The sequence below is a fragment of the Marmota marmota genome, unplaced genomic scaffold, assembly GCF_001458135.2.
Source record: "Marmota marmota marmota unplaced genomic scaffold, marMar, whole genome shotgun sequence".
Lineage (NCBI taxonomy): Eukaryota > Metazoa > Chordata > Mammalia > Rodentia > Sciuridae > Marmota > Marmota marmota.
In genome coordinates, this window is record NW_026000240.1 from 26,617,568 (window position 1) to 26,643,164 (window position 25,597).

A 25,597-nucleotide genomic window follows, 5' to 3' on the forward strand; every position below is an offset into this window, starting at 1 on the left:
TGGAAAGGCTCCTTAGGAGCCTCCTTCCAGCCTACGGTCCCGGTCCCTGGAGGTCCCCACATCTCACTCCTCTCTCCAACCCCTCATCCTCGCCGTGCAGCGACATCTCTGTTGTGCCAGGCGTCGCAACCCACACAGGACTCCATACCCTCAGCCTGCCCAGCGAGCGTCACCTGGCCCGCATTGCCTCGCCATAATAATCTCATATATCAAAGCTGGGAGAGACCCGGCTCTGCTCCACGCTGAATATCATTATCAGAAGTCCCTCGCTCCCTCGGCTTCGTATGCAAACTCCTGAGCTCCCTGGAGAACTTCCAGAAGAAAGTGCCCTGCACCACGGACAATTTGTTATTTTGCGCGAGAGGACGCGGAGGCTCCACGGGGACCGAGCCAAGTCAACCATAGCCCGGAGCCGGCACCAACCCAGACTTCCACTGACACCTAGTGGACGCGCCGAGAACGACAGCTGATTCTGCGCGCTCCCCTGGGAAGCCGCTGGGGAGAGTCAAATCCCCACTGGTCCAGATGTTGACAAATATTCCAAAAGAGGAGAGAAGGGAAATAAATGTTGGGATTCACCAGCTCTTTAGGGCTAGACGAACCAACACTTCATGTTTAAGTATATGAACTTGGCAAGGGGAGAGAGAAATGAAGTCATAACTCTTCAATCCATCTCAGGATAAAGCCAGGGCATGAAGAAGAGGTAAGGAAGGAATAGAATCAAAAGCATAAGCTGGATTCAGCTTCACTGCACGCATGCCCCTGACCAAGGATTGAGTCCTAAACATACTCACAAAGCCTGTGAGAGAGTCACTGCAGCAGTATTTGAAATAGCAAGAAAAAAAAGCACTATATATTAATCTAGATAAAACATATTTTTGCCAGGTGTAGTGGTGCTCACCTGTAATCCCAAGGACTCTGAAGGCTGAGGAAGGAGATCACAAGTTCAAGGCCAGCCTGGACACCTTAGGGAAACACTATCTCAACTTAAAAATAAAAAGGGCTGGGGTATAGCTCAGTGGTAGAGTGCCCCTGGATTCAATCCCCAGTACTGATACCCGCCCCCCAATAAAAAGAAACCCACACTTTTCAAGCAATGTAACTCAGCTGAACATAATATAACTTTTTTAAAAATATTATTTAGTTGTAGTTGGACACAATACCTTTATTTTACTTATTTATGTGTGGCGCTGAGGACTGAACCCAGGGCCACCCACATGCTAGGCGAGTGCTCTACAGCTGAGCCATAACCCCAGCCCCCATAATAAAAATTTTATTGTTCCATAATTCAATTCTTCATCAGCTTACTCCATAGGTTCACTTTTAAGTCTTAGTACAAAGAGTATGGGGTGGGTGGAGGGGGAGAGAGACCTGTCATTCCTCAGGGTTTGGAGGATATTACAGAGAGGGTTGGGTGCATGCCCATTCCCCAGTCCTGATCAGATGTCTTCCATTCATGTCTGAGACGTTGCTGCGCTAGACAAGCAAGATGTGGGGCCTGGGCCCAGATCTTCACAGTCTTCCCACAGAGTGGACAAGCCCATTTCCAAAGAATCAGCACCCCTCCATCAAATTGCTCTGGGAGGAATTTTTCAAGAGTGGTTTGGGCAGAAAGGCTCCCTCCCTGGCCTGACCTCCCTCCCCAGGAAAGCTGATACAGGACAAATTGGCTCAGTATCCTGAAAAGCCACAGTGCCAGGGCCCTCTTCAGACCCTTGCTCTCACAGAAACCTGAGCCAGGACTTTCAGATAAAAACATCAGGTGCAAACGCTGATGTACCCCTGGCCAAGCCCTCCTTCAACAGGCTCAGAAGGCCCTGGGCCTCAAAGGTGCTGCTCACCAGCTCTTGTTCCCTCCTTTGGTTGCACCATCAGCCCAGACCCTGAAGTCCCAACAACCAATCAGGGGAGCAGGGGACAGGAAGAAGAACCTGGACACTACCCACCGGGGCCATGGGGCACCTAGACCCAGAGAGGCAACATGGATGCCTCGGGAACTGTAGTGCTTGACACAGGAGCAGCCCATGTAGCCACACCCCACAGGGCTCAGCACCCATGGGTCACCCCATGTGAAAGCAGAGCAGCTAATCAATCAGCAGAAAGTTCCATCCACTGGAATCATCGAGTACAGACCATACACCAGCCACTGCGCTAAGCACTTTACATGTATTATCTCATTTAACCTCTAGCCATTCTGATGTGGGAGGTATTATTATTAGTCTTAAGGAATTAAAGCTCAGAGAGAGGTTAAATAACTTGCCGAAGATCACACAGCTTTTAATGGTAGTGTCAGAACTCAAAACACAGGAGTCTGAGCCCATAAGCAGCACTCTTGGTTCCTCTGCTCGGCTGCCTCTGGCTCTGTGACTCTCCAGGATCTTGAGCTGGTCCACCCTGTATTGGCTCCCATGAGAGGTGTCTGCTGTTCTGGGTAGGAAAGAGCCTGAGCATCTCTGGGCCATACCTCCCAGGCAGTGAGGAGTGAAGGAAGACTTGCAGCACAGGAGAAAGAGACCCCAACCCCAGAGTCCAAGCAGGAGGACCCTCCCATACACCTGGCCCAAGATCCTCTGTTCCCTGGAGCAAGAACCCAGCATAAGACAAGGGACATTGAGGTGCCCACGTTCACACTGCAAAAATCCAGCTGCACCAGATGCATCTCTACACAGGAGCAGCCCTTTAGTGTTTCTATACCCAGACAACACCTACTGTGAAGCTCAGAGCTGCTTCTAATTCCTTTTTTTTCTAACGTCAGACTACCACACCTCCCAGGAGAGCCTTCCCCAAGCACTTGAAGTGTTTTTGGAGTGAAGTGTGGGCACCTGTCCTTCTTAACCTTCCGAGGTGACTCTGCCATGCCACCTCATCTGCCCTTGACTTTCTCTTTGGTTCTTTCCTCCTGTACCTGTTTTGGAAGGAGTTATCTGTCACCCCCACACACACCCCACTCCTCACCACCCCAGCCCTTCAGAGCTTCCTGCAGTGGACACTCAGCTGCCCTCCATTGATTGGTACCACTCTCCTGGCAAACCCAGCACCCTGACAACCCCCAGTGTCCTGACACCCCTACTGCTATCGCCTCTGGACACCCAGTACTGCAAAACCAAAATGCATCCCAAATCACATCCCAAAACGAACTCATCTTCTTTGTCCCCATGACCCTGGGCTGCTCCAGCTCCTTCCCTAGCATGTCAACCAAAAGCAGGACCAACTATATAATTTGTGAGCCCCTTTGTGCATGAAGTGGAAAAAGTGTCACCACAGGTATGGAGAATGTTTTTCCCTTCCTTTTCTGATCTCTTTCTAAGCTAGTCGCCATGATTTTTATTTGATATTTAATAGTGTTCTAAGTGAAAAAGAGAAACTTTTTTTAGTTACTGGTATCAATTTTACTGCTCATCTTTATATTGTGCAGTTTCAATTTTAAATGCAAACGTCAGAGCATTTAGCAGGTGTGCAGAACCATGGGAATCACATAATTCTTATTTCATGGCTTGTCCCTGTGGGGTGCCAGGAGCTGGCCAGAGGCAAAAACAAGGCAGATTCAGGAAGTATGGAAGGAGGAAGGGAGGATTCCCCCAAGCATGACTAGCAAGGGAGAATTCCCAGGCACAGGTACCTAAGGGCTCTGTCCTATGACAGTCCAACCTGCCAGCCAGCCAGCCTGCCAATGCACCTCAACTCACCTGGGAGTAGGGTTAAGGAAAGTCAAGCTAGGCATTTCTCCTTCTGGTGGATCAGGCCCCAACCCATAGCAGATGGATGATCTGACCTCTAAACCTCCATGTGGGAGGCCCTTGGTACCTGGATCATGGGTGGTGAGAGGTTCAGACACTTTATGGTAATGCCATCCTGGGTTGGGGCTAGCTACCACCCCACCATGCCCCAAGACACAAATGTGTGATCAACAAATCTTCCCTAGGCCCGTACCCAGGGGTCCCTGTGGAGATAACCATGGTGGTTCTGGGGTGAAGGAGGGAAGAGGCGGCCAATTGGAAGAGGACAAGAAACAGGTTTGGGTGGAGCTGAGAACCTGTGCCAAGGAGGCAGTACGGGGGGATCTCACATGAGCTGAAGCTGCAGGCCCAGGCATGAGCACGAGGGACTTCTCTTAGAAAAGACAATAAAAAGATAAAAGTGTTAAGAGTATCAAAACAGCAACCAAAAGAGCATTGAACTGCAGAGGGAAGGAGGCCTCCTGACTCAGGTCCGCGCTGGCACATACCTGTGAAGGTGGCCCTGACCACACTCCTCTGGGACACCTCGCCTGGATGGTGGCAGCCACCGGACTCCTCTCCCTTCCTTGGGTCACCCCTCCAGTCCATGGCTCTGCTGCCAGCTGCATCTAGGGTAATCCTTCTCCTGGAATCCAAGGCCCTGCCTGATTGGGGCCACCCTGCCCCTCCACCCTGGGCTGCTGCTCAGCCTCCTGTCTGCTCCAGGGGACCAAGAGAGCATCTGCACAGCTGAGAAGGGTCAGGACAAGTGGCTGCATCCTGCCCACACTTCGTACTGCCTCCACTGGACCTTGGGCTTGGGACTCCCTGGGAGAGCTACTTTCAGATTCCTCACCCCCTCTCATGGTGGAGCTGGCCTTCATGCCTTGGTTGCACCCCCATGGTCCTGCCTGAGCCAAATCCCCTTGACCCAGGATGGACACCCAACCCATGCACTGGCTCAGGCAGATTCTCTTTCAAAAGAATTTGAACCAAAGGACCCAGAATTTGATCATGGATGGTCCCTGGAACTGAGAAAGACAGGAGCTAGGCTGGGAGGGGTTCGTGAAGGCCTTGGGAGGTGCTGAGAAAGAACAAAGAATCAGTCCCATGGAGGGAAGAAGCAACAGAGAGGACAGGCCACAAGGTCAGAGAGAGAGGACAGAGCTGCTCTGGCTATCCAAGGCAGCGGGCAGGGCTGTCCCATGTCCTGTGAGAAGGGAAGCTGAAATGACTCAGCACCAGTTTTAAGAAAAAGAATGCAGCAGGGTGTAGTGACACATGTCTATAATCCCAGGGACTTGAGAGGCCAAGGTAGGAGGATAGAAAGTTCAAGGCCAGCCTCAGCAATTTAGCAAGACCTGTCTCAAAATAAAAAATAAAAAAGGCTGGGGATGTAGCTCAGTGGTAGGGCACCCCTGCAGGGGGAGCGGGATCCAAATTTAGTTTCAAAAGTGAATATTTAGTTAGAAATACAAAAGTAAATCATAATGGTACAGATACACTATTTGACACACCTCTGTAGTATCGGTTTTCTGACACTAGACAGCGCTTTCTGATCGCCTCTTCATATATGGACTCTGTAGTCACTGTTTTTAGATGAAAAGGTAATTTAATCTTCCCTCTAAACCTAGTTGATGAAAATTTGCCATTTGTTACTGATAGCTTAGACAAGTTCCTCTTATTTCCACAGTAGACATGGTTATATCATGTACACTTTTAGAATTGTTATCAAATTTGGAGGAAAAAAAAACCTTTAAAAAATTTCCTTTACAAGTCAACTGCAAGTATTGGAGGCACTTCCCATTCTGAGCATGTATGTGTGCTCTGACTGAAGCTAAAGTTTTAAACATTCTTTGAACTAATAACATTCATTACCCAGTTTGTCATTTTGTGGGACTTATTATGAGGTTTGTATTCACTTGTTTCTTAGGAGAAAACTTCCTTTTTGATCCATAGTGTGGACATGAGACAGACAAAAAATTGTTTTCAACAGAACTTTTGCTGATACTTATTGTTCTCCATATATAGAAAGAAAGGACGGGGACTGACCCTCAGTCAGAAGTCAGGATCCATTGAACCTCAACTCCTAAGCAATAGTTTTATTTTTTTAATATTTATTTTTTAGTTATAGGTGGACACATGTCTTTATTTTTATGTGGTGCTGAGGTTCGAACCCAGTGCCTCACGCATGCTAGGCAAGCGCTCTACCTCTGAGCCACAATCCCAGCCCCTAACCATTAATTTTATTGGTTCTCTTAATGCATGAGTCTGATCAAATATATCCCAGTTGAATTTTAATATTTTATGTGGCATTGCTCTTTCTTCCCCCAACTCCATCCTCAGTGCTGAACCCAGGGCCTCACACATGCATGGCAAGTGTGAGCTCTACCACGGATCTCTATCCCCAATCCCACTGTCTGTCTCCAAGTCACAGTTTACAAGGTCGGTCAACTTATATTCCCCTTGTATTTGTGTTTCCAGTTTCTGTTTTCTTCATTTATACAGTGTTTAAGTTTGTAATCCTGATATTGATAAGAGACTCACCAAATACACCCCCACCTTCTCTTAGAGTACTTGATGTCAACTTGTTCTCTTTCCATGTACCATTTTGGACTCATGACTTTTCAGATTTACTGTATGCTAGTTGACCTCAGCTAGTGCTTGATTTCTGACACTCAGGTTATCTCAACTCTGGGCAGCAGGACCCCGTTTTAGATTGGCTCCTGTGCCCTGTGCATTTCACTAATTTATTGATTTCTAGCCTTGTTGTTCACTGTTCATGTTCACCTTGCACTTCCAGCTCATTATGTGGAAACTTCCATTTCTCCCAAGGTTCTTCCAGTGGGAAAGAATATGAAAGAAAAGAATATGGGAGCCACAATGGATTGTGAATGACACAGCTCCCTGGTTATTTTAATAGACACAGATAAAAAAAAAAAAACTATGTGCTTTTAATGTACTATTTTTGTTCTCTTAAAAGCATGAGTTCATATTGATTTTTCCAGTCCAGTTCTAAAAAAAAAACTCAAACTCTTCATTCTACAATTGTAGTTCCTCTTCTCTTATGCAAAAAAAAAATCTAGATTTCTAACCAAGTAAACATAATTATTTATTTATCTTTATCATCTGAAAAACAAATTGTTCTAAGATAGCATTACAACATCATCCAACAATCCAATAAATGTTCCAGTTATCAAATAAAGTTCAACTCTTCTAATTCTTATTTTTGTTGGTTTTCAGACTGCACTCCACTAAGGATTTGGAAAAACTCTCTTTGCCCTAGAGTCACTCGTCATCTCTCATTCTCTGGCTCTATGAGTCTTTGTCTGGTACCGGGATTTGGTTCAACTGTTTTCTGGTGATTTAAGTTTGAGGGCCCTGGCATCAGAATGGTTAGCCAACCAAAGCTCTTAGAAGTGGACACTCTACCTACTGCAAGATGGCGGAGAAACCTCCAACAGAACAATGGCCAAAATTCTCCCATGGTGATCGCACTTCATTTGTCCATCATCAGGGGCTAATACACAGGGATAAGATCATGATTGGCTCACACAATATCTAGCTGAATGAACAATTCTGCCCACCCCCCATCTAATCTATCTTTTCCTTTGTTACTTTCATAGGTTGAGGGGGGATGTCTTTTTTTAAAAGGACTGTTCTTATTTTCCAATTTTTTAAATTTATCTTGCTTCTTTTGTGAGCTATAAACTCTCCCACCGGTTGTAATATTCAACTTAATAAACCAGTGCATTATATTGTGCATGGTTACATCAAGGTCCATAGAGAAAAACTGAAACGTTCTCCCAGTTAGGAGTTTGGGGGAGGGGGATTGCCAAGAATTAAACCCAGGGGCACTCAACTACTGAGCCACATCCCTAGCCCTATTTTGTATTTTATTTGAAGACAGGGTCTCACTGAGTTGCTTAGTGCCTCGCTTTTGCTGAGGCTGGCTTTGAACTCGTGATCCTCCCGTTTAGGCTTCCAAGCCACTGGGATTACAGGCATGCACTACTGCACCTAGCAGTAGTATCTTGAACCCAAAACTAGTCAAAGTTTTTAATTTTCTCACAGGGAGATCATATTCTTTATAATTAGCCCAAAAATGTACTTTAAGTACAGTATACTAAGATGTTTTTGTGTACTCTCTTTTGATTTATAAATCAAAATTCAGATTTAGCTTTATATATGTTTCATTTTGTCCTTATTTTGATCATAGAGATCAACACTGTACAGAATGTATATTCTCAGAAGTCTTTGGAAAGCACAATTACCAATCACCTTAATTTTATAGAAAATTCAAAGTTCCCAAAGCCAAATAAGAATGTCATAAAATATAACAGTTACATTTAAAGTTTAAATGAAAAAATATATAACCAGATATATCAAATTATATCATGATGAATTTTTTCATGGACTGAAAAATGTATCAGATTATTTCACCTTTACATCATTTCAGAAAGTTAAAATGGAAGCTTTTCTATAGAATCCTACAACGTCCAAATTATGTGAGTTCTAACAGAAGCAGCTCATAAGAGACCCCAGTGTTTAAAATCATAGCACACACCATCGGACCACAGCTGTAGCTATTTAGTATTAGTGGAAAAATCCAAATACTTCCCTGGAATAAATTATGGCAGACCCCAAATTCCTGACTTAGCATTCTGTAGGAGCTGCATCTGTGATTTTAAAGAAAACCATAAAATCATCTTCTTTGAACTAGAAGCAAATTAATGTCATCTGGTTTTAATTATTCATATATCATGCCTTTTTAAAGTTTAAATTAGCATTTAGTTCCAAAAAAAATCCCAATTTTGCAATAAATCCTTTAGGTGGGAAATGACTATTTAAATGAGTCATGAGGGGGCTGGGGATGTGGCTCAAGCGGTAGTGTGCTCGCCTGGCATTCGTGCGGCCCAGGTTCGATCCTCAGCACCACATGCAAACAAAGATGTTGTGTCCGCTGAAAACTAAAAATAAATAATAAAAAATTTAAAAAAATAAAAAATAAATGAGTCATTAGCCAAGAAAAGAGTGGGCCCCTCTTCCTCATGTCCCTCACCACCGCCCCCCCCCCCCCCAAAATTCAGCTTTTGATTTTCAGCAACATGTTTAGAACCACACCTCAGGCCATCAATTCTTCATTGTGAGGCTTCTTGTCAACTCAAAGTCAAACTCCTTCAGACTTCAAAACTCTTAGAAAAGGAAAAAAAATTGAGAGTAAAAGAAGAGAGGGATGGAGGGAGGTAGACAGGCAGGAGAAGAGGAGAGAAAAAAGAAAAGGCAGAGAATTACTTGTTTCAAAACAGTGCAATTTGTAGCCAGGAGTGGTGGTGCTCACCTGTAATCCCAGCAGCTGGGGAGGCTGAGGCAGGAGGATCACAAGTTCAAAGCCAGCCTCAGCTATTTAGTGAGGTCCTAAACAACTTAGTGAGACTTGTCTCAAAATAAAAAACTAAAATATGTGGCTCAGTGGTTAAGCAACTCTGGACAATCCCAGGTGCAGTTTGTATATGCTTTTAATCCCACACAGACATGTACAATCAGTCTATAGGGCTAAAGAGCAATAATCCATAATCAATAAGGTAAACAAAAGCAAATTCAACACATTTCAGACTTTTTACACTTACAGCCTCACTGTTTGCTAGGATGGCATATTTCCAAGCAGATGATTCCCTGATGCCTCTTAATATTACTTTTAATTTAGTAAATTTCAAGTGCTAAGAACCTGCCAATTTTTTGTAAGTAGAAAAATCCTTTTATCTGAAAAAGAGATTACCTCGTAAACTAAAGCTGAACTTAAAGTTCTATTTATATTTCAGCATTACTTGCTACCATATGCTAAATTAAAACTCTTCACTCATTAAAATACAGTAATTGCACCAGGCTCAGTGGCCCAAGCCTATAATCCTAGTGATTTGGGAGATTGAAGCAGGAAGGTGGCAAATTTGAGACCAGTCTCAGCAATTTAGTGTTGACCCGATCTCAAAATAAAAAATATAAAAGACTGGGGATGTAGCTGGGTGGTAGAGCATCCCTGAGTTCATTCTCTGGTACAGCAAAATCAATCAATTAATTGATTGATTGATTATATACCATCATTATCTCCCCCCCCACACACCGCCATAATCCAGGCCTAATCTGAGGGAGGGGTTCGTTGTAATCTATTTCCAGTTGCAAGACTCAAAATTTAAGGTGAGGCAGTGGAGGAAGGAGTGCGGATGAAGTAGCTTCACCTGGGAAAGCCCTCAGGATGACGTAGTTGGTAGGTTGGCCGTAGGTGTCACCCCACCAGGGACCCCTTTCCGGGTTGTGATCTCCTAAGGCTGGAGATCCGAGAGCATGTTTCCTAGGCTTAATCTTTTTTATTGTTGTTTTGGGTTGGTGTTGGTTTTGAGGTGCCAGGCATCTAACCAAGGCCTGCACATTGTTTGTGGGCGTCATCTTACACTGAGGCGATTTGATGAAAGACTCGGCTGGTGTCTCCAGTGGTATTTGGAGGCGCGTGGCCTCTTGGTAGATGGGCAGTTTTCAGTACAAGAGCAAAATGCAGGACCTAATGAGGTTTGCTGGGGCACTCGTTTTTCCAAGGTTCCAGGTTTTTTAAAAGTCGTTTTAAAATTGTCTTCAATGGGGTGCAGTGGAGGGACCAGGAACCTCCTCCACAGCCTGGGGGCCTGGACTTCGCTCCTAGGTGCGGGAGAGGGCAGCCTCTCACTGAAGGAGGCAAAGAGGAAGCGCTGTCCTCTGGTTGCGAGCCTCATTCTCCACTTCAAGCAGGTGTGGGTTTTCCAGGCTCACTTGGTTTGTCCCGAACTTGAGGACCTGAGGGTCCCAGGAGCGAGAAAAAGAAGGCCATAGTTTGGGATCAGCTCTGATGTTTCTGGTCCCAATTTCACAGGCTAGGTGTCACAGTGGCGCCCCCTAGTGATCCGTAGCCAGAGGAACACCCCCCAGAAAGTCAGTCTAATCCAGGATGGTTGGAAATGGGACACACAGCAAGAAAGACATCAAAAGAAGTCTTTTTCTTTTTCTTCTTCTTCTTCTTCTTTTTTTAAGAAGTTGGGAATGGCATCACAGTACACAGGGCGAGCCAGGCACTCTGTGATGTCCCCAATGTGCCAGGGACAGATAGAACACAGACACAGAGCTAAGAGACAGGCCACTAAGGTCTCAATTCACTACTGACAATGAAAGTTTATTAGAGGCAAAGCCCGTGGGAATTTTCCAAATGACTCCTCATTCTGGGAAAATGGTCAGAGTCTTCCTTTATCCCCGGAGGCCCAGGGAGTTTCATTGCGCTCGGGAACAGCAGAGGGAATTTTCCAGGACTCACCACAAGGTGGCGCCAGACACCCATGGACGTCATGAGGTCCTCCCGTCCAGGTGGCCCCAGAAGCTGGCGCTGGAAACTCAAAGAGATCATCAGCATTTACATAGTCAAAGGCCAAAGGATAAAATAAGGCGCGGAGGAAATAAGAAAAGACACCCTTTTTAAAGAGATGGGGAGGAGTGGCAGAGAGTGTCTACAAAAGGAACTCAAAAGAACTTTGCCATAGGACCTCTTGGCAGGACACGATGTAGGCGCGGGCAGACTGGAGATGGCCTCTGGAGAGGCTGTACAGACCTTCAGGTGGAAGAGGGCAGTGACTGGGGCCAGAGATTGGTGGTGAAGGAGAAAACACGTTCTGAATTGTGCATTTACATTTACTAGTAGTTTTTACTGACACAATAAATGAGTTAATAAGCCCAACCCAACTGAAATACATTCTATTCAATTATTCTTTGAAAATTCATCTTGTCAGCCCTTGTTGGATATCATTAGGGACTGATGAATTCAAATGTATTGTACCAATTGATGCCAGCCAACCCTCTCCTGATGTTCCCACTGCCAAACCTTTAGCTAGTAGGAGCATTTTGTATAGATGGGTTGTGGATAAGTTTGAATGACTCAATTATTTAAAGCTTTGTTTTATGATCCAACAAAGTATAGGTGTTCTAGAATCACCTTGTACCTTTCAGCCCCCAGACTTGTAGAAAAATAGCATCGGAAACCAAAATCTGGGAATCGGGGTGCATTTTGGCAGTGACATTTCTAATGGGCTGTTTCAGTGGGGAATAAAAAGCCAAAATATGTTTGATTTACTGTTTATGCAAACATGACTACATATTAACTTGTTTGATTCAGTCATAACCACATACAGTTCTTATTCAAACTGTGAGATCAACAACTGACCCTCCTTTTCACTAATCCTGAAAGCTAGGTTCCCAACAAAATAAACAATTATTTCTTGCTCTAACTGATAATTTAGGAGAATAGCATTTTTAAATGAACTATCAATATTAACAGTGCAAATACTGAACAACATTTTTGCATTAGTCTACATACCTCCAAACATTTGTTGCCAAATTGCTTTGTTATTGAATCACTGGTAATTTGTCACACTGTATGGCTATGAAAAAAAAACTTACCCAACAGATATCTTAGGTTCCATTGTTTGTGTTCACTTTCATTTTGAGAAAGCTTCAACCGGCCGCCAGGCCCCATTTTTCTACTCTACCTTTCATTTTTCCATAAGCCTCATAAACTCCCAATATACTAATTCACTAAATAATATACTTCTTTATTATCACATTATTAGTATTTTTCCCTTGTCCTGTTGGAACATAATCCTCTTGGAACAGAGGACAGTGGGAGATGTTCCCTGAAGGCAAAATCAGGACAGCTGGGCTTGACTCTGGGGCATCCAGGGGACAGCTCCTGGGTGGGCAGCGGCAAAAGCTGCAGGAGACATCACTGAAACCAAGGAAGCCACCCTGGGCTGCCCACAGACACCCAGTGCCCTCCAACTCTTCCCCAGAAGCCTATAGGTCTCAATGATGGCTGTGAGAGGAAAGCCAAGGATGACCAGGCTCCTGGACCTGGTAACTGAGCATCTGGAAGGCTAAAGCTTCCAGAAGAAGCATGAAGTCAGAGCTATGCCTTATAACTAGGGTAAGCTCATTCCTGGCTCACCAGAATAATCCCAGTTGATAGCTCTTGTCCTGTTATCATTAAATGCACCCCACATCCACTTGTTAGAGCGTCCCAACTTAAAGGAACAAGTGACAGGGATAAATTAATTGGAGGGAGAGTCTCCAGGAGGGAGGAAATCTTCAGCTACAGAGGAGGTAGCCCCTCTATGATCAAGAACTAATTCAGTGTCTGGTGCATGGTTGGGGCTCAATAAACACATGTGTTGGGGACATGGGGAGACAACAGAGAACTGAGAGAAATTTCCATGTACCTATACAGGCTAGCAAAAATGGATGGAATCCTGTGAGAGATTCAAGCAGAGGAGGTCAGAGGTCATTTCTTGGTTCTGGGCTTGGCCAGGTGACGGAGGGACGATACTCACAGATTAAAGAGGCAGGGAAGAGGAAGGATCAAGGATGACCCATGTAGTCGTGTGGTCTTTATTTTTTATAAAATGAACATGTTTCCAGTTCAGGCACAATATAAAATTCACACATACTCTCCATAAAGGAGTCAAAACCAACAAGAAGAACATAAAGGCAAAGCTCTTAGGATATCTCATCCCTGGACACAGCCCCTCCCCAATCTACTTGAGACCCTGCCAGGTGGAGAGAGGATGGTGGGGTGGTGGTGTTACAAAGGGGAAAACATCTGGTTGAGGCAGTTAAACTGTCCCCACCACAGGCTGGCTGGAAGGGCCAGGAAGTGGGGGTAGAGAGGAACCCACTCAGAGGCTCCAGACCTGGGAGGGAGTAGGGAATAAAAAGGTACAGGTCTTGCTCAACAATCAATCCTTCACTCCTCAAGAAACTTCCTCCCTCCACTCCTTCTCTAGCCTTAGGCTTTCTTCTTCACCTGGTTGGGGAGAGGAGTGAGTAGGGGCTTCCAGAGTTGAGAACAGGAAAAGCAGAGTAGAAGAGGCAGAGTCTGATCTCTGAGTGGAATGCCTAAAGGAAAAGGAAGTACCCACAGAAATCCTATGGAAAGGGGCCTCTGGGAAAAACCAAGAGCGCCCTGCTCAGGTGATCTTGTTGCCTCCTGACTCAACTGGAGCTCTTGTACAATAGAAGCTGTCCCCGAAGCAAGCAGCCCGTGGCTAGGGGCTGAAGCATGAAGCCAGAGCTGTGTGTACTTTATGTTTCTCTGGACCTAAGGCTGGTGATGTAACTAAAACCCTGAAGCCCGCTTTTTTTGCAGGAACCAAAAAGACTACCCCTTTTGATTTTTACTTCTGCACTTTGACAACTTCACAGGAAAAACAGACGCTACAAACATTACACTTGGAACTGACCACCTCCTGCCCTCTCATCACACAACACACATATTACCTGCCATCCTCAGGATATGCACACAGTCCACACTTGATGGTGTTTTGTGGATCTCCAGCACTGGTGCACATCCTACGTTGGGGGGCTGTGGCCTTCCAGTTCACCCACCATGGCTTGCTGAGCCCTCCACCTCTGCATAGGCATTTGGCTTGAAGGGAGATCAACACTTGCTCCCATCCTTCCTTTCCTCTTCCATTTCCTCTGGGAAAGCGGGGAGCCCAAGCCAACTCATGTGTGGCCTTTGGTCCTTCTTACTACACATTTATATCCTGCTCTCCAGGAGCACTGGCCTTTCCCAGCATGAATGCCACCTGCAATCCTGCAAGTGCTGAATGTATTTACATACATAGAAAGAGAGACAGAGAGCAGAGACAGGTGCGTAATTAATCCCCATTGCAGATGAGAAATCTGAGGACCAGAGGGATGAAGTCACTTTCCCCAGGGTCACTCAGCTAGCAAATGTCAGCTCCGGGTCTGGAAGTCACATCTCCTGAACTCTCACCAGTGCCATTGGCATGACACTCAGCCTCTGACAGTTGCTTCCGCACATGGACATGGCAGGCTCTTCATACTTCTCTTGTCCTTCATCCATGGAGGAAAACAGGAACACAGCCTCACCCCTCACGAGTCCTGTGTCCTGCAGGCCAGTCTGTGGGCCCTTCCTCAGGTCTAGATCCAGGCCTTGAAGAGTTCCTCAGAAGATAGCACAGCTGTGGCACAGACATCCACCTCTTCCCTTCTGCAGCTGATTAACTTCTGGGGTGAATTGGTTATTTTCTGAAAATTAATTTTCATCAATAATTATTAGATGTCACTAGTAGAAAGCAGTGAGAGTAAAGAATGTCACAAAAATCCCAATTATTTGATGAAATTTCAAGCTGTTAAAAAAAATCCCAAAGACAATTCCAACCCCTAGATCAGCGACTTCCAGCATTTGCTGAGGTCATCTCCCAGTTTACTGCCAAGCTATTCCCTCCAGGCCCTGATGCATCAGTGCTCCAAAATTACAGAATTCTGGAGGGGGGGGGGAACTAACCATTTTCCACCAAGAGCTTAAGAACAATGAACTAGTCTAAGATGCTTCATGAACAGCAGCTATCACAGTGCCAAGTCCAGAGAAGGTGCTCATAAATGCAGTCTCTTTCTTACTCATATTTTTTTCCTGAGACCCTGGTGCATAATCATTGCTAGTTGCAAACATGCAGATACCCATTTTTTCAAAGGGACTTCATTGCTAGTCTGCTCACCTCCACAAATTCTCTGTGTTCTTCTATAGTTACCTCCCACTGACCTCCTGGTCATCACTCCTAAAGTACATGCACACAAATGAACAGGCATGATGGTTTCCCCCACCTTGTTCTCCTAGACATCAGCATCATCCAGCCAATCACCCTTGATCCTGTTTCTAAAGAGGCAGCTTCAGGGGTTTACTCTTGGTGTCCACCAGCCAATAAGAAAAGATATCACACAAGAAGGGCTCTCTGAGCAGGAGTGTTAGCCTGGAGCAGCCATCAATTCACTACTGCTGGTCCTAGTCAGATTCTCAGGACACTGGCTGTCAAACCTGTACTGGTTTGCTTGATTATTTTTAAATCCTAGAGCAGTGCTGTCCAATGAAAGCAATGAGAGCCACATATACAATTTTTAAAATCTAGCAGCACATTTTAAAAAGTAAAAAGAAATAGGTGGAGTTATTGTTAGTGATATACTTTATTTAACAGATACACCAAAATATTGTCATTTAACATGCAGTAAAAAATTACTGAAAATTTTCAAATCTTTTGTACTGTCCTCCCAATCTATCACATATGTCTATAATGGATAGCACAATTCTAAAACATCTAAATTAAATAATCCCAGCAGCTCTGGAGGCTGAAGCAGGAGGATTGCAAGTTCAAAGCCAGGCTCAGCAAAAGCAGTGTGCTAAGCAACTCAGTGAGAACCTGTCTCTAAATAAAATACAAAATAGGGCTGGGGATGTGGCTCAGTGGCCAAGTGCCACTGAGTTCAGTCTCCGGTACCCCTCAAAAAAAAAATTAAACATTGTTGTACAATTAGAACGAACTTTCAAGCAAGGTTCCAATGATATTTTAAAAATATGTGTTATCATTTTTTTTAATTTAGTTGTAGTTTATTTATTTTATTTGTTTTTATTTTTATGTGGTGCCAGATCAAACCCAGTGCCTCATGCATGCTAGGCAAGTGCTCTACCACTGAGCCACAACCCAGGCCCCCCAAAATATGTTTTCAATATTTAAAAATCATGAGATTTCTCATAACGATCTGAACTTCTAGGTTTCCTATTTACAACTTGGAGATCTCAGGCTGGGGTGTAGCTCGGTGGGAAAATGCATGTCTAGTTGGGTTTAATCCCCAGCACTGCAAAAAATAAATAAATGAATCTTGGAGGTCTGGCAGCACTGGCTCAGACCTTGGTGGCAACCTTCTGGAGCTAAAAAGCAGCTGCTTTCTTTAGATGGAATGATTTTCCCTGGGTCCATCACCTCTCCTTATTGAGTGATGGTCATTGTACTGCATTGACATTTTTTTCCAGTACCTATTTGACCCCCAGAAGCATCTGAACTCACAACTGCCACTTTCTGTGAAGCAAACAAGGCCACATTGGGGGTGGTCCATTGTTACTAACTTGGGGCCATCTCTATGCTTGCCACCTACCTTATAGTAGAATATGACAGCAAGAAAAGAAAGAATGAAGTCAGTCACAGAAAGGAAAGGAAGACCCTTTAGCACCAAAGCCCCATCCCTGGGAAGCAACTATGGATGAAAGACGTGGGGAAAAATTATATTTTTAAATAGAGAATATACACTGGACCGAATTAACATGATTTTCCTTGCATGGGTACTTTTGCTTTGACTGTTACATGGTGATATAAACTTTAATGGAAAAGAATTCTTCATGGCACATTTCAGAGTGCAGCCATCCCAATTGTAAAATTGTAGATATAGACATGTAACGTTTCACCCACACAGATAAATTAAGCACAAACCTGGAAGGACATTTTGGAGAATTGCCAAGGATTTCCGATTGGTAATTTTCTACGGTTTAATTGGCAAGATGAGTGGATTTTGCAAGGCTGGCTGGAAATCGCTTTTTTTTTTTAACAGTTTGGAGGATTATGTATAAATAATGCAAATGTCGGAGAGAAGCTAGGTTCTGCTGAGAGAAGGGGGATAGTGGTAGTGATGCCCGGCTCCAGAATGTGTTTGGCATTTAATGGACACTGATGATCTATCTCTCACACAGCACTGTGGGGAAATGCATTGACTCAGAGAATTTGTCCACTTTAGAAATCCAGGGGAGAAAACAGAATAGAAGTTGGAATATCCAGGGAGGCTCTGGAGAGGTGGCCAGATGCACCGTGTGGGAACTGCTGGCTTCTGCTTCTCCCCACCATGGCATGGACACATCCCCATCATGGCCCGGGCACACTCACTCCTGTGCTCTGTGTTCCCTGGAGTAGAATAAGAATCCTAGGCTAGTGCAGAGCTAGGAACACCGGCAGGGACCCCTAGTCTTTGGGAGTCACTATGAAGTCCAAATTGCCCCCCCATGTCCCCACGCCATACCCACCAAAGACAAAGCATAGTCCAGACTTCCCATATTCCCACACATGCTCTTTACCCTGATGCCCTTGGCAGATAAGTTGAATATGTTGTGTTGGAGTATGTTATTGGATGTAGCCACTGTTGGAACTGTAGAAAGGGACCAAGAAGGTTCAGCAGGACAGTTCAGAAGAGAAAAACTGTATATGACTCCTGAAATGGCAAGCATCCTGGGCTGGGCAAACACCAGGTTGTGTTCATGCCAGGTCCTGGGAGAAAGCAGAGGTGGCCTCAGGGAGGTGCCTATACCCTGGAGAAGGGAGATCTCTCCTAGACCCTCTGATTAGAAATTGCTGTGGTTTGAATATGTTCTCCCAAAAGCATGTATTAGAAACTGAATTCCCAAGGCAACCAGCCTTAAGGTGGGACCTTTGAGAGATGATTAGCTGAGGGCTCTGCTTTCACCAATGGATTGATGCAGATCATAAAAGGACTTGAGAATGGGAAGAGAGAACCTACAGAATAGGAGAAAATCTGTGCTGCTTCTTCTGACAGAGGATTAATAGCCAGAATATATAAAGAACTCAAAAAATTCAGCATCAAAAAAACTCAGCCAGGCTCTGTGATGCATGCCTGTAATCCCAGCAGCTAGGAAGGCTGAGGCAGGAGGATCCCAAGTTTAAAGCCAGCTCAGCAAAAGCATGGTGCTAAGCAACTCAGTGAGACCCTGTCTCTAAATAAAATGCAAAATAGGGCTGGGGATGTGGCTCAGTGGTTGAGTGTCCCTGTATTCAATCCCTGGTATTCCCCCCCCAAAAAAAAACCCTCAATTTATAAATGGGCAAATGAATTAAACAGATGTCTCAAAAGAAAAAATGCAAATGGCCAAAAAATACATTAAAAAAAATGTTCAACATAATTAGCAATTGAAGAAATGCAAACCAAAACTAAAATGAGATTTCATCTCACTCCAGTTAGAATGGCAACATCAAGCACACAAACAATAATAAATGCTGAAGAGGATGTGGAGAGAAAGGAACACTTCTACACTGTTAGTAGGATTGTATATTACTACAGCCACTATGGAAATCAGCACAGAGATTCCTCAAAAGACTAAGAATGAAACCACCATATGACCCAGCTATACCACGCCTAGTATTTATCCTGAAGAATTAGTTGTTATACTACACTGATCCATGCACACCCATGTTTATAGCAGCACAATTCACAATAGCCAAACTGTGGAACCAGCCTAGGTGTCCATCAATGGATGAATGGATAAAGAAAATGTGGTAAATATATACAATGGAGTTTCAGCCAGTCGTAAAGAATGGAACTTAAGAATATTATAGTAAGCAAAATAAGTCAAACCCAAAGGTCATATTTTCCTCAGAACCAAATGAACTTCTATTGTTTATGAATTATCCAATCTGTGATATTCTATTCTAGCAATACAGACTGAGACAGAAGTGGAGTCCTATAGGTGTTCTTCCCTAAAAACCGAAAAACCCACAAAAGCATGCCATGCCCACCTAAGGCCTAAGGTACAGCCCTCTGATCAGTGTCATGCTGCAAGAAAGAGGAAGCTTATTTACCAAGGTGTCTGGGAGGACCACCACGGGGCAGCAGGAGTACCGGAGCAGCTGACCCATTTTCCAGATGGAGAACGGCACAACCACGAGGATCAGCATGAAGCCAAGGAAGGCAAACAGGGCCAGGGCCAGTGGGAGAGCCTCTTCTGGAGACAGAAAGACAAGAAGACGCTTAGAAACCACAATGAAGGGGAAGCCTCCAAGCCCAGGCCTCCCCTGACCCCTGGAGTTGGCTCCGAATGTCAATCAAGACGGCAAAAGCCAGAAACCTGAGATTTGATATGTGCCCTGGTGACCAAAATTACCGCCATTTTTCTAAAATCTAAATTTTAGATTTAATCTAGAAAATCTAGATTAAGGTATGGTTTCCAGAAAGCTCCAGGGAAGATTAAAATCTCTTTCTTGGGAAGGGGAAGGGAGGAGCATTGTGTGTGAAGGCAAGAGTGGTGTTAGCACATACCTGGCACAGCTGCCAGAGGAAGGCAGGGGGCCAGGCCCCAGAACGGGCTGGGTGGTAACCGAAAACAAAGTGTTTCGCAATTTGCTCTTGGCACTGATCCATCTTATGGAGAAGAATATTAAGTCCGGAAAACAGTCACATAATAACTATGCTATATCAAGCCCCTGTTATGTGGCTCCTCCTTCCAGCTCTATGCTGGGGGCTGGGTGGTAAATCCCTGTTCTTTGCAATGGGCATGAGTTTCTCTGCTTTTATAAGATGATTCTATGCTCAGAATGGTTAGGCAATTTACCCCAGGTCACACAGATAGGGTTAGCTCCAAAGCCCATAATTATTGTAATTGTAAATGTAGCAGAAAGGAACAGACCTGGGCATCTGGAAATGCAGAAAGGAAATGCAATACTTTCCCATCTCTGTTCTGTGTAACCTGGAGTAACTCATTTAAGCCCCCCTGGTCGGGCAGTTTGTTCACAATGTGAAGGGTAACCTAGCCAGGGAGGTTGTAGAGAAGCTGGTAGTCAAACATGTGGCTGGGGCCATGCATGTTGTTTCAAAGATTTTGAAAAATATTTTAACAGTGTACATTGAGAGATACACAAATGTTCATACCCTTTCAATCCACTCCTATGATTTCAATTCCAAAAAAAATAATTCCAAGGAAGGAAACAATTATATGCATCAGTCTGTTCATGGAAACATCTGGAATACAGCACATGCCACCCACTGATACCATCCCATCTTTTGCTTGTTGGGAGTCTGTCTCCACTAGAGGAGAAATTCTTGAGGGCAGGGATTTCCCTGCTGTATCCAAGTGCACAGGCCAGGATTTGGCACACAGTGAGTACTCAGTAAATATTCATTTAATAAAAGAATGAACATCATCTTCAAAAGCAAATGGAAGCTGGGTGTGGTGGCGCCTGCCTGTAATCCTAGTGGATAGGGAGGCTGAGGCAGGAGAATCACAAGTTCAAAGCCAGCCTCAGCAAAAGCAAAGTGCTAAGCAACTCAGTAAGACCCTGTCTCTAAGTAAAATGTAAAATAGGGCTGGAGACGTGACTCAGTGGTTGAGTACCCCTAAATTCAATCCCTGATACCCCCCCCAAAAAAAAGCAAACGGAAGTGATTCAAATACCCAATAATAGGGGATTCACCAGCATGGTAGGCTAGTCATTCAGCTATTAAAATGAGAATCAGGACAGATACACACTTGGTTACTACAGCATGTTTTATAGTGGCAAAGGATTAGAAAACAAAAAATATTCTCATTAATAAAAAGATATTAAATATATTGGTTTATTATGCAGCCTTTTTAAAAAACTGAGGTGGACCCAAAGATACCGACATAAAATGATGCTCATGATATACTACTAAGTGAAGACGAGCCAGGCACAGAACAGTAGGTATGGGATAGGCCCCTTAGTGTGTGTGAGCATTGGAATCACACAGACAGTGCTGGGAGGATTAAATGCCAGACTCGCCAAAAGAAACCTCCTGAGTGGTGTATGGGGAAGAATGGACAATATTTAACTCTGACCCTTCTTAAAATTTCTGTGTTGATTGGGTTTTTTAAACAAGACATGATTTTTTTGAAAGTGTATAAAACAATAATCAGAAAATCTACATGGGGAACTGTTATAGATATGTTAGTTATTTGAGAAAAAAAAAAACAGAAAAATAGGCACAGTGTTTATATGCTATAGAACTCCCACATGTAAGTAATGACTGAGGGTTATGCTCCTTTGGAGGGCAATTTGAAAACAGCAATCAAAATTAAAGGTCTATGTCTTCAATTGAATCAATCTACCTTGAAGAATTTATCCTTCAAATAAATATATACCAGAAAAATTATCTTTTTTTTTTCTCACAATGTTGGGAGAGTCAAACTTAAGGTCTTGTGCATGCTAGACAAGCACTCTACCACTGAGCTACACACCCATTCCTGCCAAAATGATCAATGTATTAGAGGAAATTAATTAGTGCATTGGCCGTAATAGCAAAATATTTTGGGAAAAACTAAGTGCCCACTAATAGGGGACTAGTTAAATCAGTTATTTCATATACATATAATGAAATAGTATGTAGCAATAAAGAAGGATAAAGGAACTACTTTATTAATACAGCAAAATCTATAAGATATATAAAATAAAAAAAGACAAGATCCAAAACAATGTATAGAACATGCCACCATTTGTGCTAAAAGGAAAAGCAACAAGAATTCAAAGCCAGCCTCAGCAACAGCAAGGTGCTAAGCAACTCAGTGAGACCCTGTCTCTAAATAAAATACAAAATAGGGCTGGGGATGTGGCTCAGTGGTCGAGTGCCCCTGAGTTCAATCCCTAGTACCCACCCCACAAAGAAAAGGAAAGGCAACATATGTAAATACATTCTCATTTACTTATATATGCATTTAAGTCTTCAGAAGTATATGCAAGAAGTTCGTATCTATGGAAGAGGGTATAGGAATCATATGGATGAGGAAGAGATATGGAAAATAAAATTTCCATGTGTCTCATATTTTTGGCACCATATGAATGTACTATCTATTCAAAAGGCTAAAAGATCACACACACACACAAGTAGTGATATTTGGGTGGCAGGATCATAGGATGTAGAATTTTGTTGGGTTTATTTTTTCCAAAAGGGTTTTCAAGCGATTTAAGTTTTTAGACTATAAGGGGGGGGCAGGTCTGGAGGAGTAGCTCAGTGGTAGAAAACTTGCCTCACACCTGTGAGGCAATGAGTTCAATCCTTAGCACTACATAAAAATAAATAAATTAAATAAAGGTATTATATCCATCTACAATTAAAAAAAAATTTTAAATGTCAAGGGAGGGGGGGGAAACAAGAGGCTTCTGGAGACTCTCCATAAAGCCCCTTCCAGATAAAAGAAACTGTGGCATTGTATGGTGTATGACCTCCTTCCCAGGATCGCCAAGGAACCTGGCAGCCTCTCCTGCAGCCACCTCTAATCACAGGCAGTATTCATCAGCCTTGGCACATCTGGCCCAGGGAGGAGGAAGCTCTCACGGGGAGAGTGACAGCTGCTCAAGAATCTCCCCCAGCGCTAGGATGGCCTCCTGCATACGTTTACCACCGGAACCCACCCAGGTCTGTGAAATCAAGGGAAGGCTCAGAATCAAAGGCACCTGAGCATGCACCAAGAGGGGCTGTCACCTCTGCGGAGGCCCAAGGAACAGGCAGACCTTCTTTACCTTGCACCTGCACACACTCTGCCTGGCTGAAGGCACTGTGCCTCCCGATGACCTTCACCAGAGACTGGGCCTTCACACAGTATGTGGCCCCTGGGTCCATGGTTTCCAGGTGCACAGGAACGCCCCTACTCCTCACCACTTTGGTCTGTTCCTTTGGGAGACCAGAAAACACAGTTATTCTCTGAGGGCAGCAAGACTGGAAAGGTTGAGGAGAGTCAGGGAGGGAACACTGCAGAGATTTCCTTTCCGGGGTGTGTACAGAATGTTCCCTGTTACTCATGCATGTGTGCACTCAGTTGCTCGTTTATCCACTCACGTTTATTAGGCACCTAATAAGTATCAGGCACTGTTCCAGGAACAGGGACAGAGCACAGAACAAAGGAGGCAAAGTCTCTGCTATTGTAGAGCTTTCGTGGGGAAGACCAACAATATATAAATACATGTCAGGTGGCCATAAAGGCTGTGCAGAGAAAAGGCAAGGGGCTAGAGAGTGACAGGGAGGCACTAGTTTAGACAATGTGGTTAGGGGAAACCTTTCTGAAAGGATGATACTTGAGCAGAGACTGGAAATTTGGAAATCTGACTGGGCAAGGATTTGGCATGGTCACTGCTGCCACAGGGATCAGTGCATAAAATCAGAGCTGGTGGGCCATGCCTCCCCACTTGCCCATCCATCCCTCTGTCTATGCACTCCGCTGTCTACCTTTCCACTTCCACTGTCTGCCCCGGGCCTGTGCTCTGCATCTGAGCCTGCAGAGGCTTGTGTAGGCTGAGCCTAGGTGACTCAGGGCACATACTTCTCTTTCAGCACTGGCCCTGCCAGTTACAAGGGTGGGGAGCCACTCTGTCCCAAAGAATCTGAGGGAGCTGTGTGCTGCCTCCTGCCAGGCGCTGACCTGTCCCCAGCACCACTCCACCTGTCTGGTTGGCAATGCCATGTCCTATCAGTTGGCTCTGACCTCATGGGGATAAGGGCTGGAACCTGGTATTATTGCCTGCCCTACCTGCCCCCACCACCTTCCAGGGGACACTTCCCAACCCAAAGCCCCTATTGAGTGTGTGGCAGGGCATATGCACTGCCCTCAGACACCACTAAGTGATCTGGGATACCTCCGGTCTGAGAAGGGTCCTATCAGAGACCAACTAGCTCCCTGCAACCACTAAGCTTGGCCCGATGAGCATGAACAATGGGATTCCTCTCCAAAGACTTTGGTCTTGGGAAACTGAATACCTGGATCTGGAAGTAGGGATAAAGGGGAGAGGATACTGTGAGGGGCCTCAGGCTCAGAGGCCTTGAGTGGCTGGGAAGGCACAATCATAGGCATATGTTGGAAGGTGTGATGAAGGGCAGGGCCTGGGAGTAAGCTGGGCAGGGGGCCACAGGAAGAGGACTCACCGGAAGGAGGCAAGGCCACCACAGGTAGGGGGCCCTGGGGAAAGGAGACTCTGCCAGCTCTGCTCAGGGATTCTGTGAGAGCCCATATTAATACTCTGTGAAAGCCCATTACTTCCTGGTGCTGATGGGAGCAGGCCTCTAGGCCCTGTCTCCCTCTCAGCTTGGACAGGGGTTCCATGGATTTGAGTGTCCCCCCACTTTCCACTGGTGCTCCACCCCTTCTGCTGCTGCTATTTGTGAGGGCTGGACTCCACTCACATGGATTACAGCAGCTTTCCCACGGGGAGGGGCAGCTCCCTCCCGGGCTTTCTGCATGGCCTACCTGCTCATAATTAAATGGGCTTATTCATAAGCCAGCTCCTGGCTGGCTGCTCCCTTCTGTTCCTTGCCAAGATACACACCCTCAAGAGGCTTGTACCAGCCTCATAGGCTCTTGAAATCATCCAGTTGATCTGGAACACCCTGGCCTGCTTTCCCTAACTGGCTGAGGAGATCAGCTGATGAGAGAGGGGAAAAGTCCATTCAAAAGATGTTCCAGGTCAATCTAGCTTAGTTTGGGGCATAAGGCTGTCCCCAAACTTCAGCAGATCTACCTGAAAAGGTTCCCAGCCAAGGCCAAAGTGGACTAAGGCATTTTTATTTTTTAAAGAGGCCCATGGAATGGTCAGCATCCAGTCATCTCTCCCTTCACAGGCTTCACCCAGAGCTGCTCATTCTCAGGCTGCCCAGACAGTGAGCACTGCAGGACCTGGCTTTCCTCACCCACCCTCAGAGAGCTGTGCCATCTCCCCCCAAAGCCGGATTCACCTTGGCACCAGGCTCCCTCCTCCAGTAGACCACGAGGAACTCAAACTGCGGCCCCAGGTCTTCCAGCTCAATAACCAGGTGGAAACCATCCTTGGACACCTCCATCCTGGGTGGAGTGAGGATGGCTGTTGGCAAGACAAGGGCAGAATCAAAGCCAGTCCCAGGCAGGACCACTTTTTGAATGATGAATGAATGAAACCCAAATGGCAAAGATTTACTATGATTCTTTTTTTTTTTTTTTTTTTTTTTTGGCCTCTTAACTTCAATAAAGTCTTCTATTCTTTTCCAGAAATATATATACTCAAGAAAAGAGGAAAATGGATTACATACTCAAGTAGACATTATAACTTTCCCTTCTAAAATTGTGTGCTCCAGGTTCCACTAACCCAATTTTTTAGCAGACATTGCTTTTCTCCTTGGCTCATCTAATGAGCAGATGCCGTTTCTTAATGCTTGCCAAACATCTGCCTGAACTTGGGTCTATGTGGAGCATAGCTGGGCCCCAT

General features: G+C 44.9%; 1 protein-coding gene across 3 annotated transcripts in view; it reads right to left on the minus strand.

The window, feature by feature from the left end:
* Positions 1-13,142: 13,142 nt before the first annotated feature.
* The window catches only part of Il20rb (interleukin 20 receptor subunit beta), a 39,407-nt gene continuing 26,952 nt past the window's right edge, over positions 13,143-25,597 (minus strand). The window contains exons 4-7 of one of the 3 annotated variants that reach the window (XM_048794141.1): positions 25,092-25,216; positions 22,823-23,033; positions 19,220-19,362; positions 13,143-14,837 (exon numbers count right to left, since the gene is read on the minus strand). In XM_048794141.1, the coding sequence (XP_048650098.1) occupies positions 14,730-14,837; positions 19,220-19,362; positions 22,823-23,033; positions 25,092-25,216 (587 nt within the window). In that variant the 3' untranslated portion in view covers positions 13,143-14,729. Of the gene's footprint in view, positions 14,838-19,219; positions 19,363-22,822; positions 23,040-25,091; positions 25,217-25,597 lie in introns of all 3 variants that reach the window. The other 2 variants (XM_015487012.2, XM_048794140.1) reach the window with 2 other exon arrangements.